We start from the raw sequence: 23,475 nt of genomic DNA, 5'->3' as shown, positions 1-23,475 counted from the left end.
ATTGAGGTGTAGGAACCATGAGAAGGAAGGGAACGAAAAAAAAAAGGTTAGGAATAGAAGATACTTTTGAAACGCACCCTTTGTGTTTCCCTGATGATCATCAGTGATACAGATTCTTAGATGCAATTTAGGACACCTACACTATGCTTGGTGACCCCATATCTAATTTATATGTTGACTATATTTTAATGTTTTTTTAAAATATATTTAATCTTTACACTCAAAAGTTTTAACAGCGCTGAGACTGCAGCTGAAACAATAAAAAGAACAAACTGATAACATCCGAAGTGGTTGTGGTCTGAGGTTTCGTTTAAAATCAACTGCAAGCGCAACGTTTTACCTTTAGTTTCACTTTGATCTTGAGCGAGGAAACTGAAGCGATTTTCTTGTTTCCGTTAGCAGGTTGGGAGACATTAAAGTTTCAGAGATGCCGTTTAGTCCTGTATAGGCCATCTCCTCCCTGTATCCGTCTGACCTAATGTAGTCTTAACTTGTTGCAACTAGATTTTGTCGTTTTCCTCTCACTAACTGTTTACTTGTTTTATCATGCAGCACAGGGACTTTAGGTGGTATTTGATGGCTCATAGGCTTACTGTGGAAACATGGTGTCCTCCTGTGACCCAGAGGAAAAACAAGTTATGATACTTATTTATTTATCTTTTTAGAATAATGGAAGCATTGCGTTTAAAACAAACATATTGCATTTTTTTTAAAACAAAATTGTTATGTATTTGTTGTTTTTATCATCTGTAGTAGAGTATATTGTATCAGGTGTTGTTTAATCACAGAATGTTGTGATGTAATAATGTCATACATTTTCAAAATCTATGTGGATTTCCGTTAAAGGAAATTTTGTTACATATTGAAGCAATTAGACAGAAGCAGATGTAATTACTAAAATATCATATTGTGGCATGTTGGGAGTGGCTAGTTAGCTCCCATCATGCCTTGGGAATATGTGTTGCTGTTTAAGATGTTTATTGTTTTGTGACTCTTAACTGTTCTTGTTGATGCTGCAGTATAAATTCATTGACAGTTATTGTTTGATGGAAATAATCTTGTACCATGAGTGAGTTCAGGCATGTAGTTATTGACCCTCTGAAGCACAGTGTAATACAGCAGAAGCGTTCAGTGAAGTTCTCCCTTTTTCTGCTTGGGGTAAGATAACATGCTCAACCTCAGCATGGGTTCTTTACTGTTAAGATTCCTCAGTTTGGCACAATATTAACAATAGACAAATAGACTTCTCATTTTAACTTTTGTTTTTGTCAACCTTGCTTCTGCACACCTATACACTCATATCAGTGTTAGATCGTTTCATCCACAAATGACAAAGGACCGGGAGACAGAAAGGATTTTACTCATAACTGTGGAAGTGGAGTTGTTCTTAGAGCTGTCAGGAAATGAGGTGGAGGAGGGCCAGACATTAGAACAAGAAGGTAAAAACTCAGAGGGGGAAATTTCAAGTTTTGAGGAGCCTTAGAAGTAGGGGTGGGTTTTGATTATCGATTTTCTGATGAAAATCGATCCTAGCTTGAATAACACGATATCGATTCATTAAAATCCTGAATCGATTTTTAAATATAACTTTATTTTATTTTGCCCCAAATGACAGAATCTCAGGTTAAACCTCACCTGGGAATATTAGGTGCTGCAAGCGCCTGGGTGGCTGCAGCTCAAGAGATAGAGTAGGTCACCTACTAACTGAAAGGTTGGTGGTTTCGTTCCCCAAGTTGATCTCCAGTGCGTCCATTGGAAGGTGAATGGTAGATAGAAAGCATTTACATACAAAAAATTGCTTGTGCGAATGACGCACTACGGTAGTCTACGGTAGTGCAAAGTCTACGGTGACTGTAGACCAGGGGTGTCGAACCCCAGGCCTCGAGGGCCGATGTCTTGCAGGTTTTAGATATCACCCCGGGTCAACACCCCTGAATCAAATGATTAGTTCATTACCAGGCCTCTGGAGAACTTCAAGACATGTTGAGGAGGCCATTTACTCATTTAAATCAGCTGTGTTGGATCAAGGACACATCTAAAACCTGCAGGATACCGGCCCTCGAGGCCTGGAGTTCGACACCTGTGCCGTAGACGGTTACGTCTTTTCATTGGCCCGGAGTCTTCAGTGACCGTAGACACTGTAGACTCGGGGCCAATAGGAGCGCCGAATCCAACTGTAGACTACCAATTGTATGTCGACGGAAGTTGCGTCACCAAAACGACAACACACGGTGGGACAGCGAAGAAGCCGGTGTTCTGGGAAAAAACATCCTACCCAATGGTTCTGCGCAGACGCGGCGCATGCACACAACACCAACGCCGAATTAACGTCTTTTTCTCTCACCCATCCGGAATACTTCTTAAGGTTATGGTTATGGTTAGGGGCAGGGTTAGGTTTAGTCGCAAGTCACCGTCAAATTATAATACGGGTAGGACGTTTTGTCAGAGTAGGATGGTTTCTCAGAACACCGGCAAGTCTGCTATTTTTTATGGAAACTGGAATTTCTTTTATGTTTACAGTAAGTGATAGACTCTAAGACGCTCCTGGATTTACCTGAAATTACACGAGGCTGAATAGCCCATTTAACTCTTTTACTTCAGGGTACATCTAATGTATTACGCCCATTTCTAGTCTTTTCAGTGGCTACAGCTGATGATGATGACACTAGCAGTTCGTGTTATAAATCCAGATGCCCCTGCACTTCGTCAGCAGACCGGGTGAGAAGTATGGTCTTCACCAAACCTCCACAGGAGCTGCTCAGCCGAGTCGTTGCATTCACTCACGCACAGAAGGTATCCACGCGCCTTCACGTGGTGCTTTCGGTGGCTCGTTACAAATGATGTGAGATATATGAAGTAGTAAGTGTATCGTGTATTTAATGGTAAATGGCCTGTATTTGTATAGCGCTTTTACTAGTCCCCCCTAGGAACCCCAAAGCACTTTACACACCCAGTCATCCACCCATTCACACACACATTCACACACTGGTGGAGGCAAGCTACAGTTGTAGCCACAGCTGCCCTGGGGCAGACTGACAGAAGCGAGGGTACCATATCGCGCCATCGGCCCTTCTGGCCAACACCAGTAGGCGGTAGGTGAAGTGTCTTGCCCAAGGACACAACGACCGAGACTGTCCGAGCCTTCCGATTACAAGGAAAACTCCCAACTCTTGAGCCACGATCATGATATCATACGAATCTGCCTAGTATGATTAATTAATCATACTAGGCAGATTTACTGCACTGCCATTTACTACCCATTTACCCATGTATGGCTATTGTCAGTACATGTTGCTCATAAACTTTCTTTAAGTGTGTAACATTCACAGTGATATTGTTGATGGTAACGTGTATGATTCCAGCATACCTGACAGGCACTTTTGACTTTTTGTACACAGTTAATTATGTAAAGCCCCTTGCATTGCATTTATAATCAAGTTCACTGATTGACTATCCTGCAGTGATGTTTTCCTGTATTCCTGTTTCATCCACTTACATACAAACATACAAGTATAAATAAATACAATCTATAGAAAGAGAAATATGTTTTATATGTTTTTTATTTAGTTGCACACAAATAGCCTTCTCTGCCAACAGGTTCAGAAGACACAACTATGTAGAAACACATAACAGACCAGAACCACAGAAGCAATGTGTACAAGCAGGTGGCAAACACAAGTTTTTGTACAACACAAGCCTCTGCAACAGCTTCAGTGTTTCCTGGAATTGATTCGGAAACACTAACAGAGCTATTATCTGTCTGTTATGACAGTCAAATTTCCCCCAGATAGGTTGAGGTCTAGTGACTGTGAAAGATATGATCACACCATTTTCATAATCATCTATTCAGTGACCCCTCTTCAAATACTTACGTCACAATACAAAGATAATCTCTCATAGCAACTTTGTACTGATTTTACGACTCGTTTCTCTTTGAGAAGTGGACCTTAACATGGCAGCAAAGTGCAACAATGTCTCTCCGTGTGGGGGTCAGAAGTTCAGGGTATGCCTTTAATTTTCTTGCTTGTACAGACAAGTACAAATGACAGTACAATGGTATGAATAATCCTTCTCAATTTACCAGTATAAAAGTAAAACAATTACATTGTCTCATCGGGGCACTCCTCCTATGGCCAGTCTTTGCACATCATAATAACACAGAAGAAATGAAAGCAATTCATTCTCAATTGCTGTTAATTTCAGGGGATTTTCCAACCTGTTTTGGTTCAAAAGAGCCAAAGGAAAATCCTCATCGATGTTGGAGTAAAAACTAGATGCTTTTATTGTTTGTACACTGATAATACTGTGCTGTCATTGTAAACCACTCAAAATAAATAAATAACACATTGTGATCATACTGAAGACCACAAACAGCAGTCCAGGCATCAGTTGCGATAAAGGAGCTGGAAACATCACCTGATAAAGAAAAAAAAACAACAGACTGAATGAAAAACAGAAGTTTCCTTCATTGCACTATATTCACCAATCACAAGGCTCTTCTTTCCCCTTTTGCCACCCTAGACTTTTGACCAATCACCGATCTGGATGAATTGCACTACCGTACTGTCCATCCCCTTTCTTTTCTTCTGTGTTATAATGATGTGCAATGACTAGCCATAACAGGATTCTGAGCTCCTATCGGGCCAAGTTTTACAGTGTCTACGGTCACCGTATAGACTTTGCGCTACCGTAGACTCGACGGGTATGTTCTCCTGAAATTAAGTAGAAATTACATGCATTTTTTCATTTTAATGTGCCAAGTAAAAGCAAAATGTACGTGTGTAGGAATCTGCACTTTTCTACTGCACTTTTACAAGCAATGCTGTTTTTGTAAAAAAACAAAATGAAAAGAAAATGTTACTGAAATCCAGTGAAGCTGTTTTCACTTCTCTCTTCTCTCTGCACATGTCATTATAGGCTAGATGGAAAAAATGCAATGAAAGCAAATTTCTGTGGTCATATTAGTACGAAGTGTAAGTGTATTAACACAATCAGTGAGGGAAACACAGAGTGCATGCACAAGGTAGGCTCTTCTTGGCTGTTTTTCTCTTTTGAATTAGGTGATAATACTCATAAGAAATGATTCATGTAATAATAAAATATTAGTATTTATTATTTATTATAATAACAATAATAAAGTATTATTTATTTATTATTAACAAAAATAAATGTAGTGACAGAAATACAGGAAATGTAAGGAAATGTAGGAATATGGAGTGGAATTTGATATAACTGCGATATGAATTAACCAGGGAATATTAAATAAAACTGCAGTGCTGTTATGCAAGCAACATTATATGTTTTGACCATTTTCTTCACTGGTTCACAATAACCCCTGTGGACATGCTTTATTTGCCATTCATCTCTGATGTTGTCATGGTCCGGAGTCTGTGACTCCGTGTTTATGTTTTTATTATTCTGTGGTTTTGTTTATTCTGGGTTTTTGTACTCTCCTTCTTCACGTTTCATGTTCCTGCGTTCTGTGTTCCCCAGTCTGTGTTAAGTTTGTGTGTGTTGTGTCATTACATGTATGTGTTCCTGTTTTACTTTGAAGGTGTCTGTCTGACGTCAGTGCGTTCTGTGTATGTTTCCCCTGCCTCGTCAGCTGTGATGTCTCCCAGGTGTGGTTCCCTCCTGTTTCCCATCCCCTGATTGCTGGTGTGTGTATTTAGTGTGTTCCCTCGTCCTTGTTGCTGGTTTGTCTGCGTCTCTCCGTCCGTCATTCTGTGTATTTCCCCGTGCCTCCCTGCATCTGGTTAGTTTTTCCCAGTTTAGGTTTTCTTAGTTTCATGCTCACCCTCGCCATCTCTGTTTGTATCTACATTTGATTAATAAACTCACTTGCACCACAGCTGCCGCATCTTGGATCCTAAATAATTCGCACACTGCTTGCCCTGGCAACCCGTGACAGATGTCATATCATTCTGATTAAACACATTTTATTTAAAATGGTTTATTTTGAGACAAAATTCAGTATCTTCTGTTTTTATTCCATATTCTTGTTTCTACATTTAATTTTTCCTGAATGCTGTTGAAGGCATGAATATTATGCTGTTCAACTTTATAATCATTGGTTCTAAACTGCTTTAGTTTTTATCTTGACTAACATATTTGTACCAAAATGCATTAATTATGTATATATATATATATATATATATATATATATATATATATAAAAATATATATATATATATAAATAAATAAATAAAAAAAATCATCTTCACAGTATAAGATTTTTTTTTTCATTTCCTCAACAGTACTTTCCTCCCAAGACCTAAACAAGTAAATCATGGCCTTGGACAGTGACAGTTATGATTACATACACTTTAATGAGACTCACAGCAGTGAGACCGAGTATGACATTAAGATATCAGAACTTTACTATCCTGCTGCTGTCAACAGTCTCGTCTTCTGCATCAGCCTTCCTGCAAACAGCTTCCTGCTGTGGGTCCTCTGGACGGAACAAGCTTGGAAGATCACATCGGATATTTTACTTCTTCAGCTCACAGTTTCTAACCTCTGCCTCACTGTGACATTGCCTTTTGCAGCCTGTAATGCACTCCATGGGTGGGTCTTTGGAGAGTGGGCCTGCGGAGTAGGTGTAGGGATTTATTTTCTGGGACTATTCACCGCCGTGGTGATCCTCACTGCCATGTCTTTGCATTCTTATGTTACTGTGGTTCAGCCTTGGTGCTTGTCTGCACAGGCCTTAACAAAATATGGTGTTCTCATAGGTAGCATTGTGATGTGGCTGGTGTGTGCTGCTGCAAGCATTAAACTGGCTGTGAGTTGTAGAGTCATCGAATTTGCTGACATTAAAGTGTGTGTAAATTTGGTGGAGTCACTAACCATGAAACTCACTGAAATCTACACACAGATTTTTCTTTTCTTTCTCATTCCTGTCCTTATCACTTCATTCTGTTATGTTCACATGTGGATAATGGCGAAGCAGGGCAGGATAAACAGCCAACAACAGCCTTCAAAATTGATTTTAGGCATAACTGTCAGTACTTTTCTATGTTTGGCCCCTTATAGCATCCACATGTTTATACAGTCCTTGCTACTATTGGATTTTTATGAGTACACACATGAACTGATATATGCATTGCACTATGCTTGGTTGATCATTCATCCCATCATTGACATCTACTGCTGCTTTATCCCTTTGGTGCATTTAATAGGAGTACAAAGGTTTAGGAGGTATCTTCCCATGCCGTGCAATACATTATCACTGTGCAGAGATGAAACTAAAACTGACAGTCCAATGGCATTAATCCCTCTCCAAAATGAGGAAGAAATTTGAATTTACTGTAGCATGCATGCATTAGGATGAGACAGCTAGATGCTTGAGGGTTTGATTAGATAAATTAGCTGAACTTAATATAGTACAAGCAAAAAAACAACAAAAAAAGTTGGCAGCACCTATTAATGATAGAGTCTGACTTTGTTGATGCCAAAGGGGTGTACCACACAGCAAGATTAACAGCTTAGTGACCTGAGTTTTCTGTTACGAAAGTGACTTTGTTTTTACCTGGCTAAATCACCATGGTAACATGCTTAATCGAGGGCCAGTGTCCTGCAGATTTTAGATCTCACCCTGGGTCAACACACCTGAATCAAATGATTAGTTCATTACCAGGCCTCTGGAGAACTTCAAGACATGTTGAGGAGCTCATTTAGCCTTTAAATCAGCTGTGTTGGATCAAGGACACATCTAAAGCCTGCAGGACACCGGCCCTCGAGGCCTGCAGTTCGAGACCCCTGATATAAAGAGAAACAGAAGTGACAATTTCATTTTGACATTGTGTAATGTGTTGTGTTTCAATACCTTTTCTTAATGTTTTTATCTGTGTTTATATACTTTCTGATCCGAATCTTCTATTTTATACTTCTACTACTCCAAAATGATCTGTTGATTATACTGTACATTGTAGAAGTGATATTGTAGATCGGTCTCTATGATTACATGTCTCCAAAAGTTGAATCTGTTCATCTGGACGTAGCGTTTTCAGTGGGAGAAATGTTTTGTCACTCATCCAAGGGACTTCTTCAGTCTCAGCCGACTGCAGGTTTCCCCAATCTTATAAACAGTACATTTGCATAATGACTGAAACCAGCCAACTGAAAGAACAATGGGCTGGGAGGTCAGTTCCTTCATCATAAATATGCAAATTCTCATGACCATTGATCAAAGACCACTGATCATTGGCCATGAGTACCATTCACAGAGAGTTGGGGAATGGCTGCGAACACAGCATTGTAAAATGGCAAATGATGTAACCTTAGGCTTCCTCCTCCTTTAAAAAAAAAAAAATCACTATAAAAGTTGTTTGTTTATATACATTTGATATTATGATTATTTTTCTCAATGCATTTGATTTAAAAAAATAAAACTAACGTTTGTATCTTGTGGAAGTTTATTTAATATGAAAGAGATACCTTTTAATATTTTCTTAACAGCATACTTTCTTTTTCAACAAGCGAGCAACTAGCAAATAGACCTGTCGACTTAAGAGGTCGATTTTGTAATCATGTTGGACAAATTTCCTGGTGCAGATCAGTTAGAGTGAAGTGTGAAGAAGCCTCAAATAACTCACTTAGCATGATAATAGAAAAGGCTCAACGATTGATCCAGCGTGTTAACACCTTGCATGTTCAGTTCAACAAAGCAGGCAAGTTCAGCAGGTGCAGACTCAGCCATCAGATTAGCATGTATGAAAAACAAACTAGGGGTTTTAGGGGTTTATGTTATTATATCAATTAGTTTTACAAAGTTTTTTTTATTGTTTCCATTATTTTCAGCAGGATATATTTTCTTCCCAAAAAAGTAGCTTATTTTCAAACTTTATATCATCAGCATTTTAAGGCTTTACCAAATAAAAATAAAAAATCAGATAAATAAAACTTTATCTTTATCTTTTGATCAGTGCAGCAAAACTGTAGACAATTAGTTGTGAGTGATATTGAAACATAGGTGTAATTTTGTTTAAGTTTCATTTTAAATGTGGACAAAATGTTTGTTTGTTTTTTATTTTGGTTTGGGCGTTATCTTGAACTTAGTGTGAAACAGAAAGAGGAACTGTTGGTTTGCTTAAGATCATTGCAGCTTTTCCTGAACAGTACAGTTCAACAGAACACTTGCTGGCAGATACAAGAGGTAGGTTTCTGTGTTTAATCCCCTTTATTAGTCTCTGTTTTACATATTAAATTAAAACTAAAATCCACAGTTTCTGTCAGTATAGAGAAAACAGCTAAGTTATAGTATTTAAATGTGTTGAAAAAATCTTATTTTGTGTTTATATTTTGTAGAAAATCGACAATGGCAAACAACATGACAAGCGATCAAGTCCATTTTCTTTGTGAGACTGACTTTCCAACTTTTACTGGCCCTTTCTTCATCTTGATCTTCATCATCAGCGTCATAGGCAACAGCCTCCTCTTATGTGTTCTCTTCATCTACGAGAAACTGAAAAGTATCACAAATATTTTCATCCTGAACCTGGTCTGCTCCGATTTGATCTTCACCATCACACTTCCGTTCTGGGCCGTTGATCACCTACAACAATGGGTCTTTGGGGACTTTGTCTGCAAATTAATGACTGCCGTATTCTTTGTTGGTTTGTACAGCAGTGTCATTCTACTGACCGCCATGACAGTTGCCCGTTTCATTAGGGTGGTGCTGCCAAACTGGAAAAGCAACCGTGCTAGAAGAAGGAGGTATGCAATCGGCGCCTGTATAGCTGCCTGGGTCATCAGCATCTCGGCATCCCTGAGTGATGCAACTAAAGTAAAAGCCATAAACTGGGATAATCAGAACTATTGTGATGATGGATCTGATGACAAGCTTGGACGTTATCTCCAAGTATCACTGCTATTCTTCCTCCCATATGCCATCATTATTTTCTGTTATTCTGCCATCCTCAAGACAGTTTTACAAGCTTTAAACAGAAAGAAGCACAGGGCTGTAGCTGTGCTGTTGTGTATTGTTGCAGCCTTTTTCTTTTGCTGGGGGCCATACCATATTGTGCTTTTAATTAAATCTCTTTATAAACCGATAGGTTGTAAGGCACAGGAACAGTTAGCAGTTGCCTACCATATTTGTGAAATGCTTGCCTATTCTCACTGCTGTATGAACCCTCTGCTATACATGCTCTCACAGAAGTTGCGAAATAATCTGTTTAATCTTTTGAAATGTAAAAATTTGTGCAGTAAGAACAAGGAGGAAAATATTGGCCAGAAAACCTCTGGTATTCAGAATGTAGCTTTCACAGTAGACAACTCTTCTGTTAACACAGAACGACGCAATGATCCATTTAAAAGTCCCTCTTGAAAGTAAACACTGATTCAGTCTTCAAATACTTTTACAAAACAAAGGTTGTATATAATTTGACATGTTTTGCATATAGTCTTGATATCATATACACAGATTTTGTTTTAGGCTTTTTAATGTGCAAGGTCAAAGATGTTTGTAAAATTGTGCATTTCGCTGGTGTCGTTTTATTAGTATTTTTTGTAGAAATGAAAATGTTTCTGAAATACAGTGAAGCTTTTTTCACTTCTTTGTTTTTGTGGTATGTAATGTCAGATGAATTGGGGGAAAAAAATGCATTGACAGCAGTTTTCTGTGGTCACCGATAGAGTCAGAGTAGTGTGTAGTATAAGTATATTAACATATTCACTAAGGGAAACCGTGAAGCAGAAGGGAAGTCACTTGGGCCTTTAATCTTTCTTTGAAATGGATAATAATGTAATGAGTCGTGTAATAAAAAATGAGAAACGTTTTGGAATATGGACATTAATATTACAGGAATATAAATCATAATAGAAAAAAATTACAAAATGTTAAAGCTTGGACATATGGAATAAATTATGCTTAACTGACAATTCATACAGGTTTGCAGGTATTCTACAGGTATGCTAACTCTTTGTTTCACTGACTCACAGTGACCCTAGACTCACTTTATCATTTATAGATCTCTGATGTCATCACATTGTTCTCAAACACAACATTTAAATTGCTCCACTTTATTAAAATTCCATTTAGCCTCCTAATTTTTCTTCCATATAGTTGACTTCATATTTTTTAACTGTCACTGATGACAGGACACGTATGCTGACATGCTGGATAAATGTTATGATCATTCTGGATGCTTTTGAGCAGGGTTAGTTTCATCTACCTCTGGCCAATATAGACCTGACACAAAAAGTGAGGCAATGTTTGCTGTGCTGGAAATGTTGTAATATTCTTAAGCAAACTAACAGCTTCTCTGTCATAATCTCCAGGGTGTTTAGATTTGAAGGTGAGTTGAACCCAAATGCAGACATGAGCAGAAAGAGGTTAACAAAGCGAACTGTGTATTTGATTGATGGCAAAAAAGGAACGAAAGCAGCAAACATCCAAATGGGTGAAACAAAAGCTCAATGGGGAAAACAGAAAACTAAACATCTACGAAAAAACACAATGAGGTGGCATGACGAAACACACTAGTACTGAGAAACACAAAGGACAACGGAAAAAGGAACTACAACAGATACTCTGACAAAGGACAGCGCGCAAAGGACACAGGCTCACTAAAATAAAATAAAACAGGAAGCATAAACACAGAGAGACAAGATACCCAAACTTGACATTGACAAAACTTAAACATACATGGAGACATGAAAGACTTCAAGGAGACACAAAAGAATAAAACACAGACAGATGTCTAAAGGGGCAGGAGGAGAACTAACAGACAAAACAGACTAAACTAGAGACATAAAATAATAGAATAGGGAACTAGTGGGAATAAAAAAAAGTCATAAGCACAAGGAAACCCAAACAGAACTAGAAAAAATTTGCATTTCCTGTGAAAATGCTGTGTGGATGCCTTAACGCTGAAGATGTCTGCTGAAAAAGAAAAAAAAATGTTGCCCTGAGCAGGATTTGAACCTGGACCTTGTGGTCTCAAGGCAGCTACTCATGTCACTGCACCAAACTCTTGCTCACAAAGAAAAGGTGGAGAGACTGACAATTCTGCTGAAATGAGCAGAAGCTGCTGAGAATTGTGGTGATAAGAGGTGAAAAGGCTGAAAACTTTGCAGAAAAGAGATGAATCAGCAGAATTTCTGCTGAAAAGAGGTGAAAATTCTTTTTTTTCTTTTGCAATATCACAAGTAACAGGTTTAATTCAGTCCGTTTAACTGTAAAATGTTTCGGTTACAGATTTTAAAATAAACAGGAAGTTGTATTGTACAATACAGAAAAGTGGAGCACAGATCAAACAGTTACTTTTACAATAATAATCACACAACTAGCATTTGTGACAACCTGCGCTGTTTGAAGTTCTGCAGAGGTCATTAGAGTGCATGTAGCACGCAGAGCTCTACTGCACTTTCAGGTTTTATGGTATGTAAACCTGCAATGCACTGAGTCTCAAAGTTAAAAAGAAAGTCAGTCTGAAGAAGGCACCAGTTATTTTCGGGCCTTTTTCTTTTTTGCTTTTTCTGAATCATCGTGAGCCTTCCTCTTGGCAGCAAGCTTGTTAGCCTCACGGACTTTTCTTTTCTTTCCAAACATGATTTTGTCATAGAGGTACTTTTCCTTTTTCTTCATCATCATAATGGCCAGACGCTTCTCCTCTGCTTTCTCCTCCTGCTCCAAGCGTGCCTTATTTTCTACCTTCAGCTTTCCAGGTGTCACTTTGACATGTAGAGACTTGCCCTGGGATCTTTGTTCTTCCATTTTCTTAAGGTTTTTCTCTTCTGCTACTTCCTCTTCATCATCCTCTTCATCACCATTGTCATCCTCTTCTTGTTCTTCTTCCTCTTCCTGTTCTCCCTCCTCCTCCTCTTCTTCCTCATCCTCCTCTTGTTCATTGCCTGGTTTTTCTCCTCGCTGTAAGGCCATCATCTTCAGTTTCTCTGGAGGCACATAGTCACCTTCCTTCTCTTCCACAAACGGAGACAGGTGAGGGGGTAGAGTCACCCCAAGGAAATAATCCTCCACAGGCAAGAGAATTTTGGCATTGACACAGTCGTATAGCCACTGGGGTTGGATGTAGTATCTGTTGATATACTGTTTGCCAACACTGGGCCTGTCAATAATTTGATGGGTGATGGTCTCATCTGTCACATCGTATGTGCTACCAATGCACACAGACTTGTCCCAGGATACCTGACCTCCAAAACACCTGATGACGAATGCCAGAGACTCTCTGGGAACTTCTCTGTTGAGGTAAAACTTGAGTCCCTCAAAAAGCTTCTTCTGAGCTTCTTGCTGTTTCAGTTCCTTTTCCCTAGCCTCCATCTTCTCCATGTCCTCCCCTTCACTGGGAAACTGGTCCAGTTGAGCCTCCTCCTCATCTGCAGAAGAAACCACGCGTGCCAGACTGGCACTCAGAGCTGACAGTTTCTCTAAGTAACTTTCTGAATTCATGGCATAGTCATCCTCACTCTCTTCCTTAGGCTCTGACTCTCCATTACTGTCCAGCTTTGGTGGGTAGACCAAGTTGAGGGAACTGTAGAGCCTGAAACTGACAAAGCCCAGCAGAGTGGTGTACAACTCTGTGAATGTTGCCATTACTCTGTAATCAACATCAACGGGGTGATCATGGGAGAACTGATATGGCACCACCCATGTAATGAGCTGTCCCATCACCTCAGCCTGATAATATATTCCCTTGATGGAGAGGAAAACCTTTCGGAGAGAACGTGATGCGATCACATAGTTCATCCACTCCACAGTAAGGCGCCTGCACAGCTGGATTGTCTGCACATGACATTTTCCTGTTCGAGCAAAAGTAGAGAAGAGGAAGCACATGCAGAGGGCATCGTCGATATCACGGAGGGCATCAATGAAGGTTGGATACCTTTCTTTGATGATGTGATCCAATTTATAGGTCGGCTTGTTCTCTCTCAGTCTTTCCACTGCAGACCACTCTGTTTTTCCATAAGCCTTCTTAAGCTTGTACTCTCCGAACTTTCCAACAATTGGCTCATGGAGCAGAAAGTGGATGTCTTTGAGCAGGTAGAAGGTCCTTGGGGCTGTAGATCCCTTGTTCACCTTCTTCTTGTGTTTTGGCTCATGAGGGTATATGCCTTTGAGAATGCAAAGTCGCCTGAAATCTGGGAGGCTGAGCTGCAACTTCTTTCGAGCTCTGTTTCTTGTGATGTAGTTGGTGGCAGAGCCCCTCTCAAACTTTTTCTTTTGAAGACCTCCCATTTAGAGACAGTTTCTAACCCTCCACGGAGTTTTATCCAAATGTAGTTGTGTACAAATTACACAATTCGCAAGGGTACACAACAACGACCGACACAACACGCAGGAGATGCACGTGTGGCTTGACATGCGCGAAAGAGAGGCCCTCTTTCGCGCATGTCAAGCCACACGCAGTAGGACCCCTACTGAGGTGAAAATTCTGCTGAAAAGAGTTCAATTAGCAGAATTTTTGCTGAAAAGAGTTCAATCAGCAGAATTTCTGCTGAAAATAGTTTTTTTCTGAAAAAAGCAGAAAAAACTGAAAATTTTGCTGAAAAGAGTTGAATGAGCAGAATTTCTGGAAAAGCTTAAAATTCTAATGAAAACAGCAGAAGAGGCTGAGATTTGTGCTGATAAGAGGTGAAAATGCTGAACCAATCAGAGGTGCTTCTGTCTGCTTCATCAGGCTGTGTACTTGTATGTATTTCTGCCATGGACTGTTAACAAGAATCTGAGGTCCATATTAGAAAAGCTGGTAAAATCATAAAACTTTGCAGAATTGTAATAAATTATTAATATGAATTACTTGTCTGTGATAGTGTATTAATTTGTAGTGAAAAAAAAAATGTCGAACAAGGTGGGATTGAACCCAAAAACTTTGGTCTGAAGATTCGTTTCATTACCAATCGACTGTATCTCGGTTGCGGAGATATGACGAGAGAAGAAACGGCTTCATTTTCGGAGTTTGAAAAATGAGAGGAGGACAGATTTCCTCCCCTCAAACAAACGTAATTTATGGCTCAATGGTAAGATGACTGTAAAAACTGCTTCGACCTTGAGTGTCAGCACTGTCTGAAGATGAATTGGCACAAGCCTCGTGTCTTAACTTAAGGACATATGACGATTTGAAAATGCCTCTCATTAGAGAGTTCCAGCTGTGATTTTGAACAAAGTCCCCATTCACTTTGTTTGGAGAGTTTTCAGACATTGTGTTGCTCTGAGGCGATTTGATAAAAATCTGTAACTTCCACAACAGTGATAGTGACATTTTCTGAAAGCCAGCAAAAATACCTACGTTTTGATGTATAATTTGAGGAAGTTGAGTGGAAATTTAGCGAGTAGCAAGAAGTTGTTTGGACATGAAGAGAAAATTCACAAAGTTTCACTGTCCACTCTGAGTTAATTGCATAGCAACCATAGCAACACATGTATTTTCTGAAAAATCACAAAGCTGCAACTGAGAACTTAAAGAGGCATTAAATAAAAACGGTAACACATACGAAAAAGCTGAATCAGACAGGAATAGCCCAATCATTTGAGAACGTTTTAAAGTTTGAATGGAGTTTCCAGGTGAAAGTATGAGGAAGAAGTTAGGTTTCAAAGACAAGCAAGTTTTAGCAGAATTGTGGAAGTTTCCCATTCATTTCAATGGGACAAATTAAAGGAAAAAAGTGTAATATTTTAAAAAGTATAATAGTAATAAGTACCCGTTTGAATGGTGAAAATCGGCTGAAAACTGAGGGAGTAGTTAAGCAGCAAAGAAACGGAGCAACTAGAATAATAAAGAATAAAGAGAAACAGGATCTCAATAGGATCTCAACAGGATCTCAACAGGATCTCAATTGTGTGGATGCCTACGGCATCCACACAATTAACAGAGTCTGCAAACAAAGCCCACATCACAAAATCTGTAATGAAATTGCAAAAGCTCAGAACCCTTGGTCACCTGACCCATAACCATGACATCCTCTTTTTGTTTTGAATCAACTCAGAGATGCTTCCTTAACTACAACAATTTACTTAAATGTTTTGTCAGTAAAAAGACATGCGTGCCTAAGTTGGTGCACCAGCAGGTGCATCAGAGTATTCCACAATCCTTTCCTATCTGACATTTCTGCTGATGAAAAACCGCTGTGTGGCGTGAAGACAGTGAAGAACTGAGGAGTTGTGGGTAAGACAGTTTAAATATATATAAAACTGCATCAGTGAAACTAAAGGTCAAAGGTAAAAACATAAAGGATATATGACTTTGACTATGACTGATTTCAGGCAACTTGTTGCGATCCCTAGAGTCCGGTGCTCTTCCCAATCCTCCTCATTCACTTACTCTCTGTAGCTTTCCCTCTTTTGCTCTCTCCTTGCCTCCTCCTCTCCTGCATGCAGGCATCACTACATTGTTCAACTAGTTTGATATAAGGATCAGTTTGGCCTTAACGTGATTTTAGTTTGAAATGCTTATTTTCTCGCAGGGAAACCTCTATGTCTTGCTGTGCTTTGTGCTTTCCTCTTAGATCTCCCCTTGGCTGCAGTTTGGCTCTGAAACCATGTTGGAAAATAAAAAGGTGTTAAGATGATAGCGCCTTGCTTTCCTCCACCATCTTGTGCAGCAGATTGATAAAAGCACTACAATGTAGGAACCCTGTTAGATGTCTGCCTGGCCATAATATCCTGCAGTTTCTGCATTTCATTCTCTGAAAGATATAAACTAATACAAACTCCCCCTTTAGTTACAACTATTATAGCAAGGTGTCATCTTAGTAAATAACTGAAAGTTTTCTGGCTGGGTCACAGTAGGAACTTTCTCAGTGGACTTTGAAGTACTCACTACCCCCCACAGAAAATGTCAGCTATTTTTAGAACACAAAAAGGAAGTCGAAAATTTATAAATAATGTGCAAACATGACCCATTTGAGTTTCAGAGAATTCTGAAATGTAAGTATACCATCAGAGTCTAAGGAGGTGTTTAAGAGAGGAAGAGAAACACTGAGCACCAACAACCACAGGGTACTTTCAGTTTTTCAAATGATGAAATAGGGATTCACTAATACCTTACCAATGCTTAGTAGTGTGTCGTTTACCATATCTTATGGTGTAACAAGTTATAACAAAATAAATGTGAAACTCTTTGTGTAACTAAAATGTCTAACAGTATGCAGATTTAATGGGTAAAGGGTATTTTAACATTATAGTTTCATCATAAAGAATAATGTAAAATTTCCTGCTTCAAACTCAGTATGAACACAGAGAGAATGCAGAGGTAACTACTGGGATTGGCCTGTTTAAGATGGAAACATGGTTATTTCCCTTTTCCCTGTTGTTCAAGTAGCAACATACATGTATGCTGCTTACTTGAACAACAGCACCTGAAATGACATGGCCTCCTAAAATTAGCCAGACCAGACTGAGCTAGAATAACACAAAAACTTGTTGGTGTTATTTTTCATGGTATTGCATCAGGTTTCCTGAGTAATTACACTTTTATTAATTTGTTAAAAGTATTAGCCTTCAGCAGGAGCTTAATCTTAGCCAGTATAGAAGGAGCTTAGTCAATAGGGATATTTTAGCTTTCAGTAAACTATTGCCCCCTGCTTATACTACAAGGATACAAGTGTGACACTCACATGATGTCCTCTAGTGGACCAGCCAGTGTAGTACATATTTTTTCCATCTTACTGGGCTGCTGGTCTTTAGTGAAATGAACTGACTACATGTTCGTTTATAAGCTAATTTAATTATTATTAGTAATCACCTGTACGATAGCACTGATACTGGGTTGTATGAAGACCAGCAAAAACTGCAGTGGGTCAAAAACGACAAATTAATGCAGCTTCCTCATCTGGATGGATCCTGCACTCCACCTGAGAATGACTATATATCATGTAAGTGCAGTTTGCAGTTGAAATTAGGATTAGATGCTTTGTGTTAGAATTAGATAAATTACCTGAAATTTATATCAACATCAGATTTGTTATAATAAATAAAGCTGTAACTTTTCAGATCATTTTCCTTAACACTTCTTTTGTCTGACAGTCAGAAATTACTGATGATTGGGTCTTTATCTTTATTACTGGTTGCTTATTGCTATCATTTGATTAAACATGAATGTACTAATTTGTTCATTTATAAGGTATATTATTTCAGGTTAAAAAGGAATGTGACCTTAGTGATTTTAACTTTTTAGTTCCATAAGAGCTGGCTCAAGGACAAGGACTCAGTTAAATGTTACCCATTTTGGTACTTACACAGCTACATCAGGCATAACATGAAATATGTTGTTTTAACCTTATATTTTGCACAATTTGCAACAAATTATGTCCCCAAAACTCTAATCATGTTTGTATGATTCAATTGAATGCAATTTAAATTTGCTTATTGTTTTCTTTGTGAGTTGATCTCTGTGTAGAGATGTAACTTAAGCAGGAAGCTGTTTTCACTTCTCTGTTCCCACAAAATGATTTTGGTATGTCACAATAAACTGGACTGGAAAAAACAAAATGCTCAAACAGCACTTTTCTTTAGTTCATGTTAGAGTGAAATTAGTGTGAAGTTTACGTGCATTAACACTATCACTGAGAGAGGCTGTGAGCAGGACCTAGCCTGACACATGAGCACATGCACAAGGTAAGGAGTCGATTTGTGTAAATGGGAACGTTTGGGAAAAACTTTAATGAAAAATCCAAGAATATGGAGTGAAACTTATATTACAAGAATGATAATGAAAATGGAAAAAAAGTTAAAATAGACTCTTTTTTTTCCTTTTTTTTTTGCCTGTCCCGTTTGGCTCTTTTGCCATCAGAATTGTTGTCTAAAGGCAAAGAAAGATGCCCAACGGATTTACTTTACCAAATTGACCATCCCAGCTTTGCCGTAATGGTCCATTTGATTCACCTTTTATTGTTCATTTTATTTTCACTCACTGAATACGGGACAGACTTGACTGGGGGAAAGAAGGGGAGAAAGAAAGAGGGAAAGAGAAACAGCTGAGAAGAGGGACGGGGGAGAAGGGCAAAAGACAAAAACCAACAGAACGGGCAGAGAAAAAAAAATGCATATATCGATCACCTGGATCACCTGATAGATAGACTCTTAAATCATCACCATGAAAAAAAAAAACATTTTGATGTTGCTATGCATACAATAACACTTGTTGTGACAATTTTTTTAATGACTCACTATAACTCTTACAGAATAGGTTTATGTGCCATTTATGGGTATTATAGTGCTTTAGCACATTTCATTTTATGTGGTTCATTCTAAGTTAAAGGCATGATATATACGGAATTGTGATATTTCTAATAAATATCATTAATAAGCATTCTGATCACTTTGACTGTTTATGGTTTGCCCTACAAAAAAGGCAGTATAACACAACCTCTTAAACACTTAAAGCAGTTCAAGCTGTGTATTAAAAGATAGGATCTGTTACGTTAGGCTACATTAGTCTTTATCTAGGTTGGCCTAAAAAATAATTACTTTATTAATGTATATACTACTACTAATAATAATAACAATAATATATTCTCACTTCTTTGCTAGATCAACAGTAATGTCCTCACAAAGACTCATAAAGAAAAGCCTCAAACGGTGATCTTAAACTCTTAATTAGACTAAAAGTCTAGGTTGAGGTTGAGCTTCATCATGGTTTCACTAGTAGGGATCCCAAACCCAACTACACATTACAATGTTTAGTGATCATGAAGCAACAAGCTGCAGTGGCTTCTGGACTTGGCAGATCCCCAAAGGGAGCCCTTCTAGGAGCAGAATGAATGTACATGCACTTGGCAGGTGGTCCTGAGTGTAATTAGAATGAAGAGAGATGCATTTCGTGCTATAGAATTGTCCTGAAACCTGACAGCAGTGCGTGGAAGGTGGATGAAAAGAACCGGTGTCTAAATTAGACAAAACTGATGCCACTGTGTTCACCTTTACTACACATTATAATTCACAGGAATAGATGGGGATAGGATACAAGCGCAAAAATTACATGTTGAATAAATATTATGATTACTTTGAATTAACTGCTATTACATTAAAAAGCACTCATGGTATTTCTTATAAACATTACAGTATAACACAACAGTCGCTCCAAACAACAGATTTCCAAATCATAACCTTTAACTTTCAACACTGTTGAAGTTTGTATAGTGTTGTGTCTATTACACTGGACTGGATTAGTTTTTATCGAGATTTGTCTGATAGATTTAAACCACAACAAAAAATGTAATCATTTATGTATATTTTAAAAAAAAACTAACCTTATATCTTTACTTCTTCAATAGGTCAGCAGCTATTTCCTTACAAGACCTCAACAAGTAAATAATGGCCTTGAGCAGTGACGAGTTTACATTCTTTAATGAGACTGAAAGCAGTCAGGATGACTTTCCACTGTCGGCGCTCGAATGCTATTGTGCTGCTGCCATTATTATTTTCTTCTGCATCAGCCTGTCCGGAAACAGCTTCCTGATGTGGGTCATCCGAAAAGAACAAGCTTGGAAGATCACACCCGATATCTTACTTCTGCAACTTACAATATCTAACCTTTGCATCACTGTGACCTTGCCATTTGAGGCCTGTAATTTACTCCGTAGCTGGATCTTTGGAGAGTGGGTCTGTGGATTCATGACAGCAGTTTATTATCTAGGACTGTACGCCTCTATTTTAATCCTCACTGTCATGTCATTGCATTATTATTTTTCTTTTGTTCAGGTTTCACGTCTGTGTGCACAGGTCTCAAGAAAATGTGGTGTCCTCATTACTAGCATCTTGGTATGGCTGGTATGTGCTGCTGCAAGCATTAAGCAGTTCATGTATACCGAAGTCATATTTGAGGTTCAACTGTGTCTGTTTGAATGGACCCAAGCTCGAGTCTACACAGAGTTTTGCCTTTTTTTTCTCATTCCTTTCCTTATCACTACATTCTGTCATGTCCACATGTGGATAATGATGAAACAGGGCAAGATAAACAGGCAGCAACTGCCTTCAAAAGTGATTTTAGGGATAACTTTTGGGACTTTTCTTTGTTTGACTCCTCTGCACGTCTGCGACTCTGTAATGTCATTTATAATCTGGGGTTTTGTGAAACACACACATGCAGTGATGGAAGCATTGCACCTTTCTTGGTTTATCCTTTATCCTCTATCTCAGTTCTGCTGTTGCCTTAGTCCTCTGTTCCATATAATTGGAGCACAAAGTTTTAGGAGGAATCTCTCCATGCTACATAATCCTTTATCACAAAGCAGAGACGTTAGTAACGATGGGAGTTCAGTTGCATTCATTTCTCTAAAAAATACAGAAGAAATCTGAATTTGTGATGCTTAGCATTAGATTAGATGTTTTTAGTTCCGATAAGATATTACTAGATCTCTAATTAGATTAGATAAAAACAAACAACAATTAAATTGAATAGCACCTGTTTATAACGGAGACTGATTTTTGTTAATGTGAGGATTGAGGAGGATATTATGCAGTGGTTAGTGCTGACAAATATACCAAATATACGCAAACCGCCAAACTTTACAACAAGGCCAGGTTTCTTGTGCCTCATTCATTTGTGAGTGAGGTTGCTGGAGTTCTTGTATTAAACTTGAGAGGCTCGACAGTTCAGTGTATTTATTTTTTCTAAAAGGAAACATGCCTAAATTGTTCTAATAGTTTTGTAAGGTTTTTTTTCTCCACCAGAATGCCAATTTATTTTAACTATTATAAGTTAACCTAGTTTTTTGCTTTTTAAGAGTGTGACCGTGATAAAAAAATATCCAATACTAATTTATGTTTCACAACCTTTTCACTTTAAAGAAAGGGGCTGGTTGAACTTGGATGACCTCGCGTAATACGTGTAATGTGTAACGTGCTGTGTTTCGTAACGTTTTGTTTTTTTATGTAAATATCCGTGCCGATCACATTTCTGATCAAACTCTGTTGTGATCAAGATTGTTTTTATTTTAATTCTCATCTTTTCCATATTTGCCTTAGCTTATATATTTTATCTATCTTACATGTTTTTATTTGCCAAGTCAAAAATGTATGTTTCTGAAATCTGAATCTCATTCCTGCATTTCATTTGCTGTTTCTGAAATGCTGTGAAGCTGCTTTCATTTATCTAAATAGTGATTTGAGTATGTTACAATGAGCTGCACTGAAAAAATTGCAATGACTAAAGCTAGTTGATGCTACACTCTGGTACTTTGTTTTGTTTTGTTTTGCTTTAACAAAAACAAACAACAATGAAATTAATGGCAGATGTTTATAACAGAGTTAAAACTGGACATTTGATTTCTAAGATTGAAAATGAAAATGAATTTTAAAAAAAGAAATAAAAATAAGTGCTCTGACAATGTTTGATTGATTATATGAATAAATAAACAGCAAAAGGAACATTATTGTAGTACAAGTCAACAATATTAATTGAAGTATATGTCAGTAAAATGCAGACAGCTCATATTTTCCCTGACCTTTGACCTTTGACAACGACTCCTTTAGTTGTGATAGGACACTTTTTCAAACTTTTTTCCTTTCTATATTATGTTGCACGACAAAGGTTGATCAAATATATGCTGGTTACAGTACTGTTTGTAGAAAATGCAAGAATGACTTAAAATTTATCAGAAAAAACATGTGACTTGAAAAAATTCACTTTAGGCCTATAGCTAAAGTAGATTATAATGAAGGAAAACCGTATCACTGCAAATGATTTAGTTTAAAAACAATGAACAAGCTCATCAGTTTATCTTGTAGCTGCAGTTGGCTATTGTTAAGCTCTGCTTGTTTCATACTAGTAGGAAACTGTAGCTATCTCAATTTTATGTGTTAAAGCTCCTACAAACATATGAAACAATATGATCCTGGACATGGACATTACACAGAATATTAAAAAAAATAAGAAAGAAAGAAAGAAAGAAAGAAAGAAAGAAATCACTATTTTAGATTATTATTATTATAATTTGTATCTCAAGTAGAATGAAACGTACAAGATGCATTTTACTACTATTGTTATTATTTATTACTATAACACTGTAACACTATTACCGTCTTTTATCTCTGATATGCATGTCATGAATGATAGCATAACTGCAGGTTACATCAGTGCTGGTAATCTAACTGTTCACTGATCAGATTTTTGCTTTTCCAAAGACAAAATTCAACCTCTAAAATATGGAGGGATTACCAATTTACTTTATCTGTCTTGCTTAAACCAAACCTTCATCTGCAACACAATAATAATATTTCATCTTAAACTGTAGGCTAGTCTTTAATTTTAATAGAATTTCAAAATAACACACATTGAAAGGCATCAAGGGTAACAAACAAACACAAAAAACCCCAGCTCATTCATTGTCATATGTGTAAAAGAGAAAAATGTGAAAATTCTAAAATTAAACCTTTGTATATTCTCAGTTGTAGTTCTTCTAATTGTTACTATCACTGTAATTCTGTAATTACTGTACTGAACAAATCAACCCACAAGGTGGCAACAAAAATGACCGTAATGACAGAAAGTAATGTAGATGGAAATGTCTTGT

General features: G+C 37.9%; 3 protein-coding genes and 1 pseudogene across 4 annotated transcripts; 3 read left to right on the top strand and 1 right to left on the bottom strand.

Moving 5' to 3' along the window:
- The first annotated feature begins 4,859 nt into the window (after positions 1-4,859).
- Positions 4,860-7,561, top strand: LOC113010926 (chemokine XC receptor 1-like). Of its 2 annotated transcripts, none has more exons than XM_026150213.1 (2): positions 4,860-5,023; positions 6,258-7,561. In XM_026150213.1, exon 2 carries the CDS (start codon positions 6,290-6,292, stop codon positions 7,301-7,303), a length of 1,014 nt encoding a protein of 337 aa, XP_026005998.1. In that variant the 5' UTR covers positions 4,860-5,023; positions 6,258-6,289; the 3' UTR covers positions 7,304-7,561. The 2 variants fall into 2 exon arrangements, with proteins under 2 accessions (XP_026005998.1, XP_026005997.1); XM_026150212.1 differs by lacking the exon at positions 4,860-5,023 and adding an exon at positions 5,709-5,755.
- A 1,574-nt stretch (positions 7,562-9,135) lies between these two features.
- LOC113010849 (chemokine XC receptor 1-like) lies at positions 9,136-10,540 on the top strand. Its single transcript, XM_026150075.1, has 2 exons — positions 9,136-9,157; positions 9,310-10,540. The coding sequence occupies exon 2, from the start codon at positions 9,320-9,322 to the stop codon at positions 10,328-10,330; it is 1,011 nt and encodes a 336-aa protein (XP_026005860.1). The 5' UTR covers positions 9,136-9,157; positions 9,310-9,319; the 3' UTR covers positions 10,331-10,540.
- Positions 10,541-12,147: 1,607 nt separating this feature from the next.
- LOC113010455 (pescadillo pseudogene) lies at positions 12,148-14,335 on the bottom strand (annotated as a pseudogene).
- Positions 14,336-18,546: 4,211 nt separating this feature from the next.
- On the top strand, positions 18,547-22,282 carry LOC113010893 (chemokine XC receptor 1-like). The gene is made up of 2 exons (XM_026150161.1): positions 18,547-18,577; positions 20,236-22,282. Exon 2 carries the CDS (start codon positions 20,276-20,278, stop codon positions 21,257-21,259), a length of 984 nt encoding a protein of 327 aa, XP_026005946.1. The 5' UTR covers positions 18,547-18,577; positions 20,236-20,275; the 3' UTR covers positions 21,260-22,282.
- The last annotated feature ends 1,193 nt before the right edge of the window (positions 22,283-23,475 follow it).

The sequence above is a fragment of the Astatotilapia calliptera genome, chromosome 18 (assembly GCF_900246225.1).
Source record: "Astatotilapia calliptera chromosome 18, fAstCal1.2, whole genome shotgun sequence".
NCBI classification, from domain to species: domain Eukaryota; kingdom Metazoa; phylum Chordata; class Actinopteri; order Cichliformes; family Cichlidae; genus Astatotilapia; species Astatotilapia calliptera.
This window is presented reverse-complemented; position numbering and strand designations above follow the sequence as displayed.

Bases quoted from the DNA above. Each gene is read 5' to 3' on its own strand.
- LOC113010926 (XM_026150213.1), top strand. From the start codon at position 6,290: ATGGCCTTGGACAGTGACAGTTATGATTACATACACTTTAATGAGACT.
- LOC113010849 (XM_026150075.1), top strand. From the start codon at position 9,320: ATGGCAAACAACATGACAAGCGATCAAGTCCATTTTCTTTGTGAGACT.
- LOC113010893 (XM_026150161.1), top strand. From the start codon at position 20,276: ATGGCCTTGAGCAGTGACGAGTTTACATTCTTTAATGAGACTGAAAGC.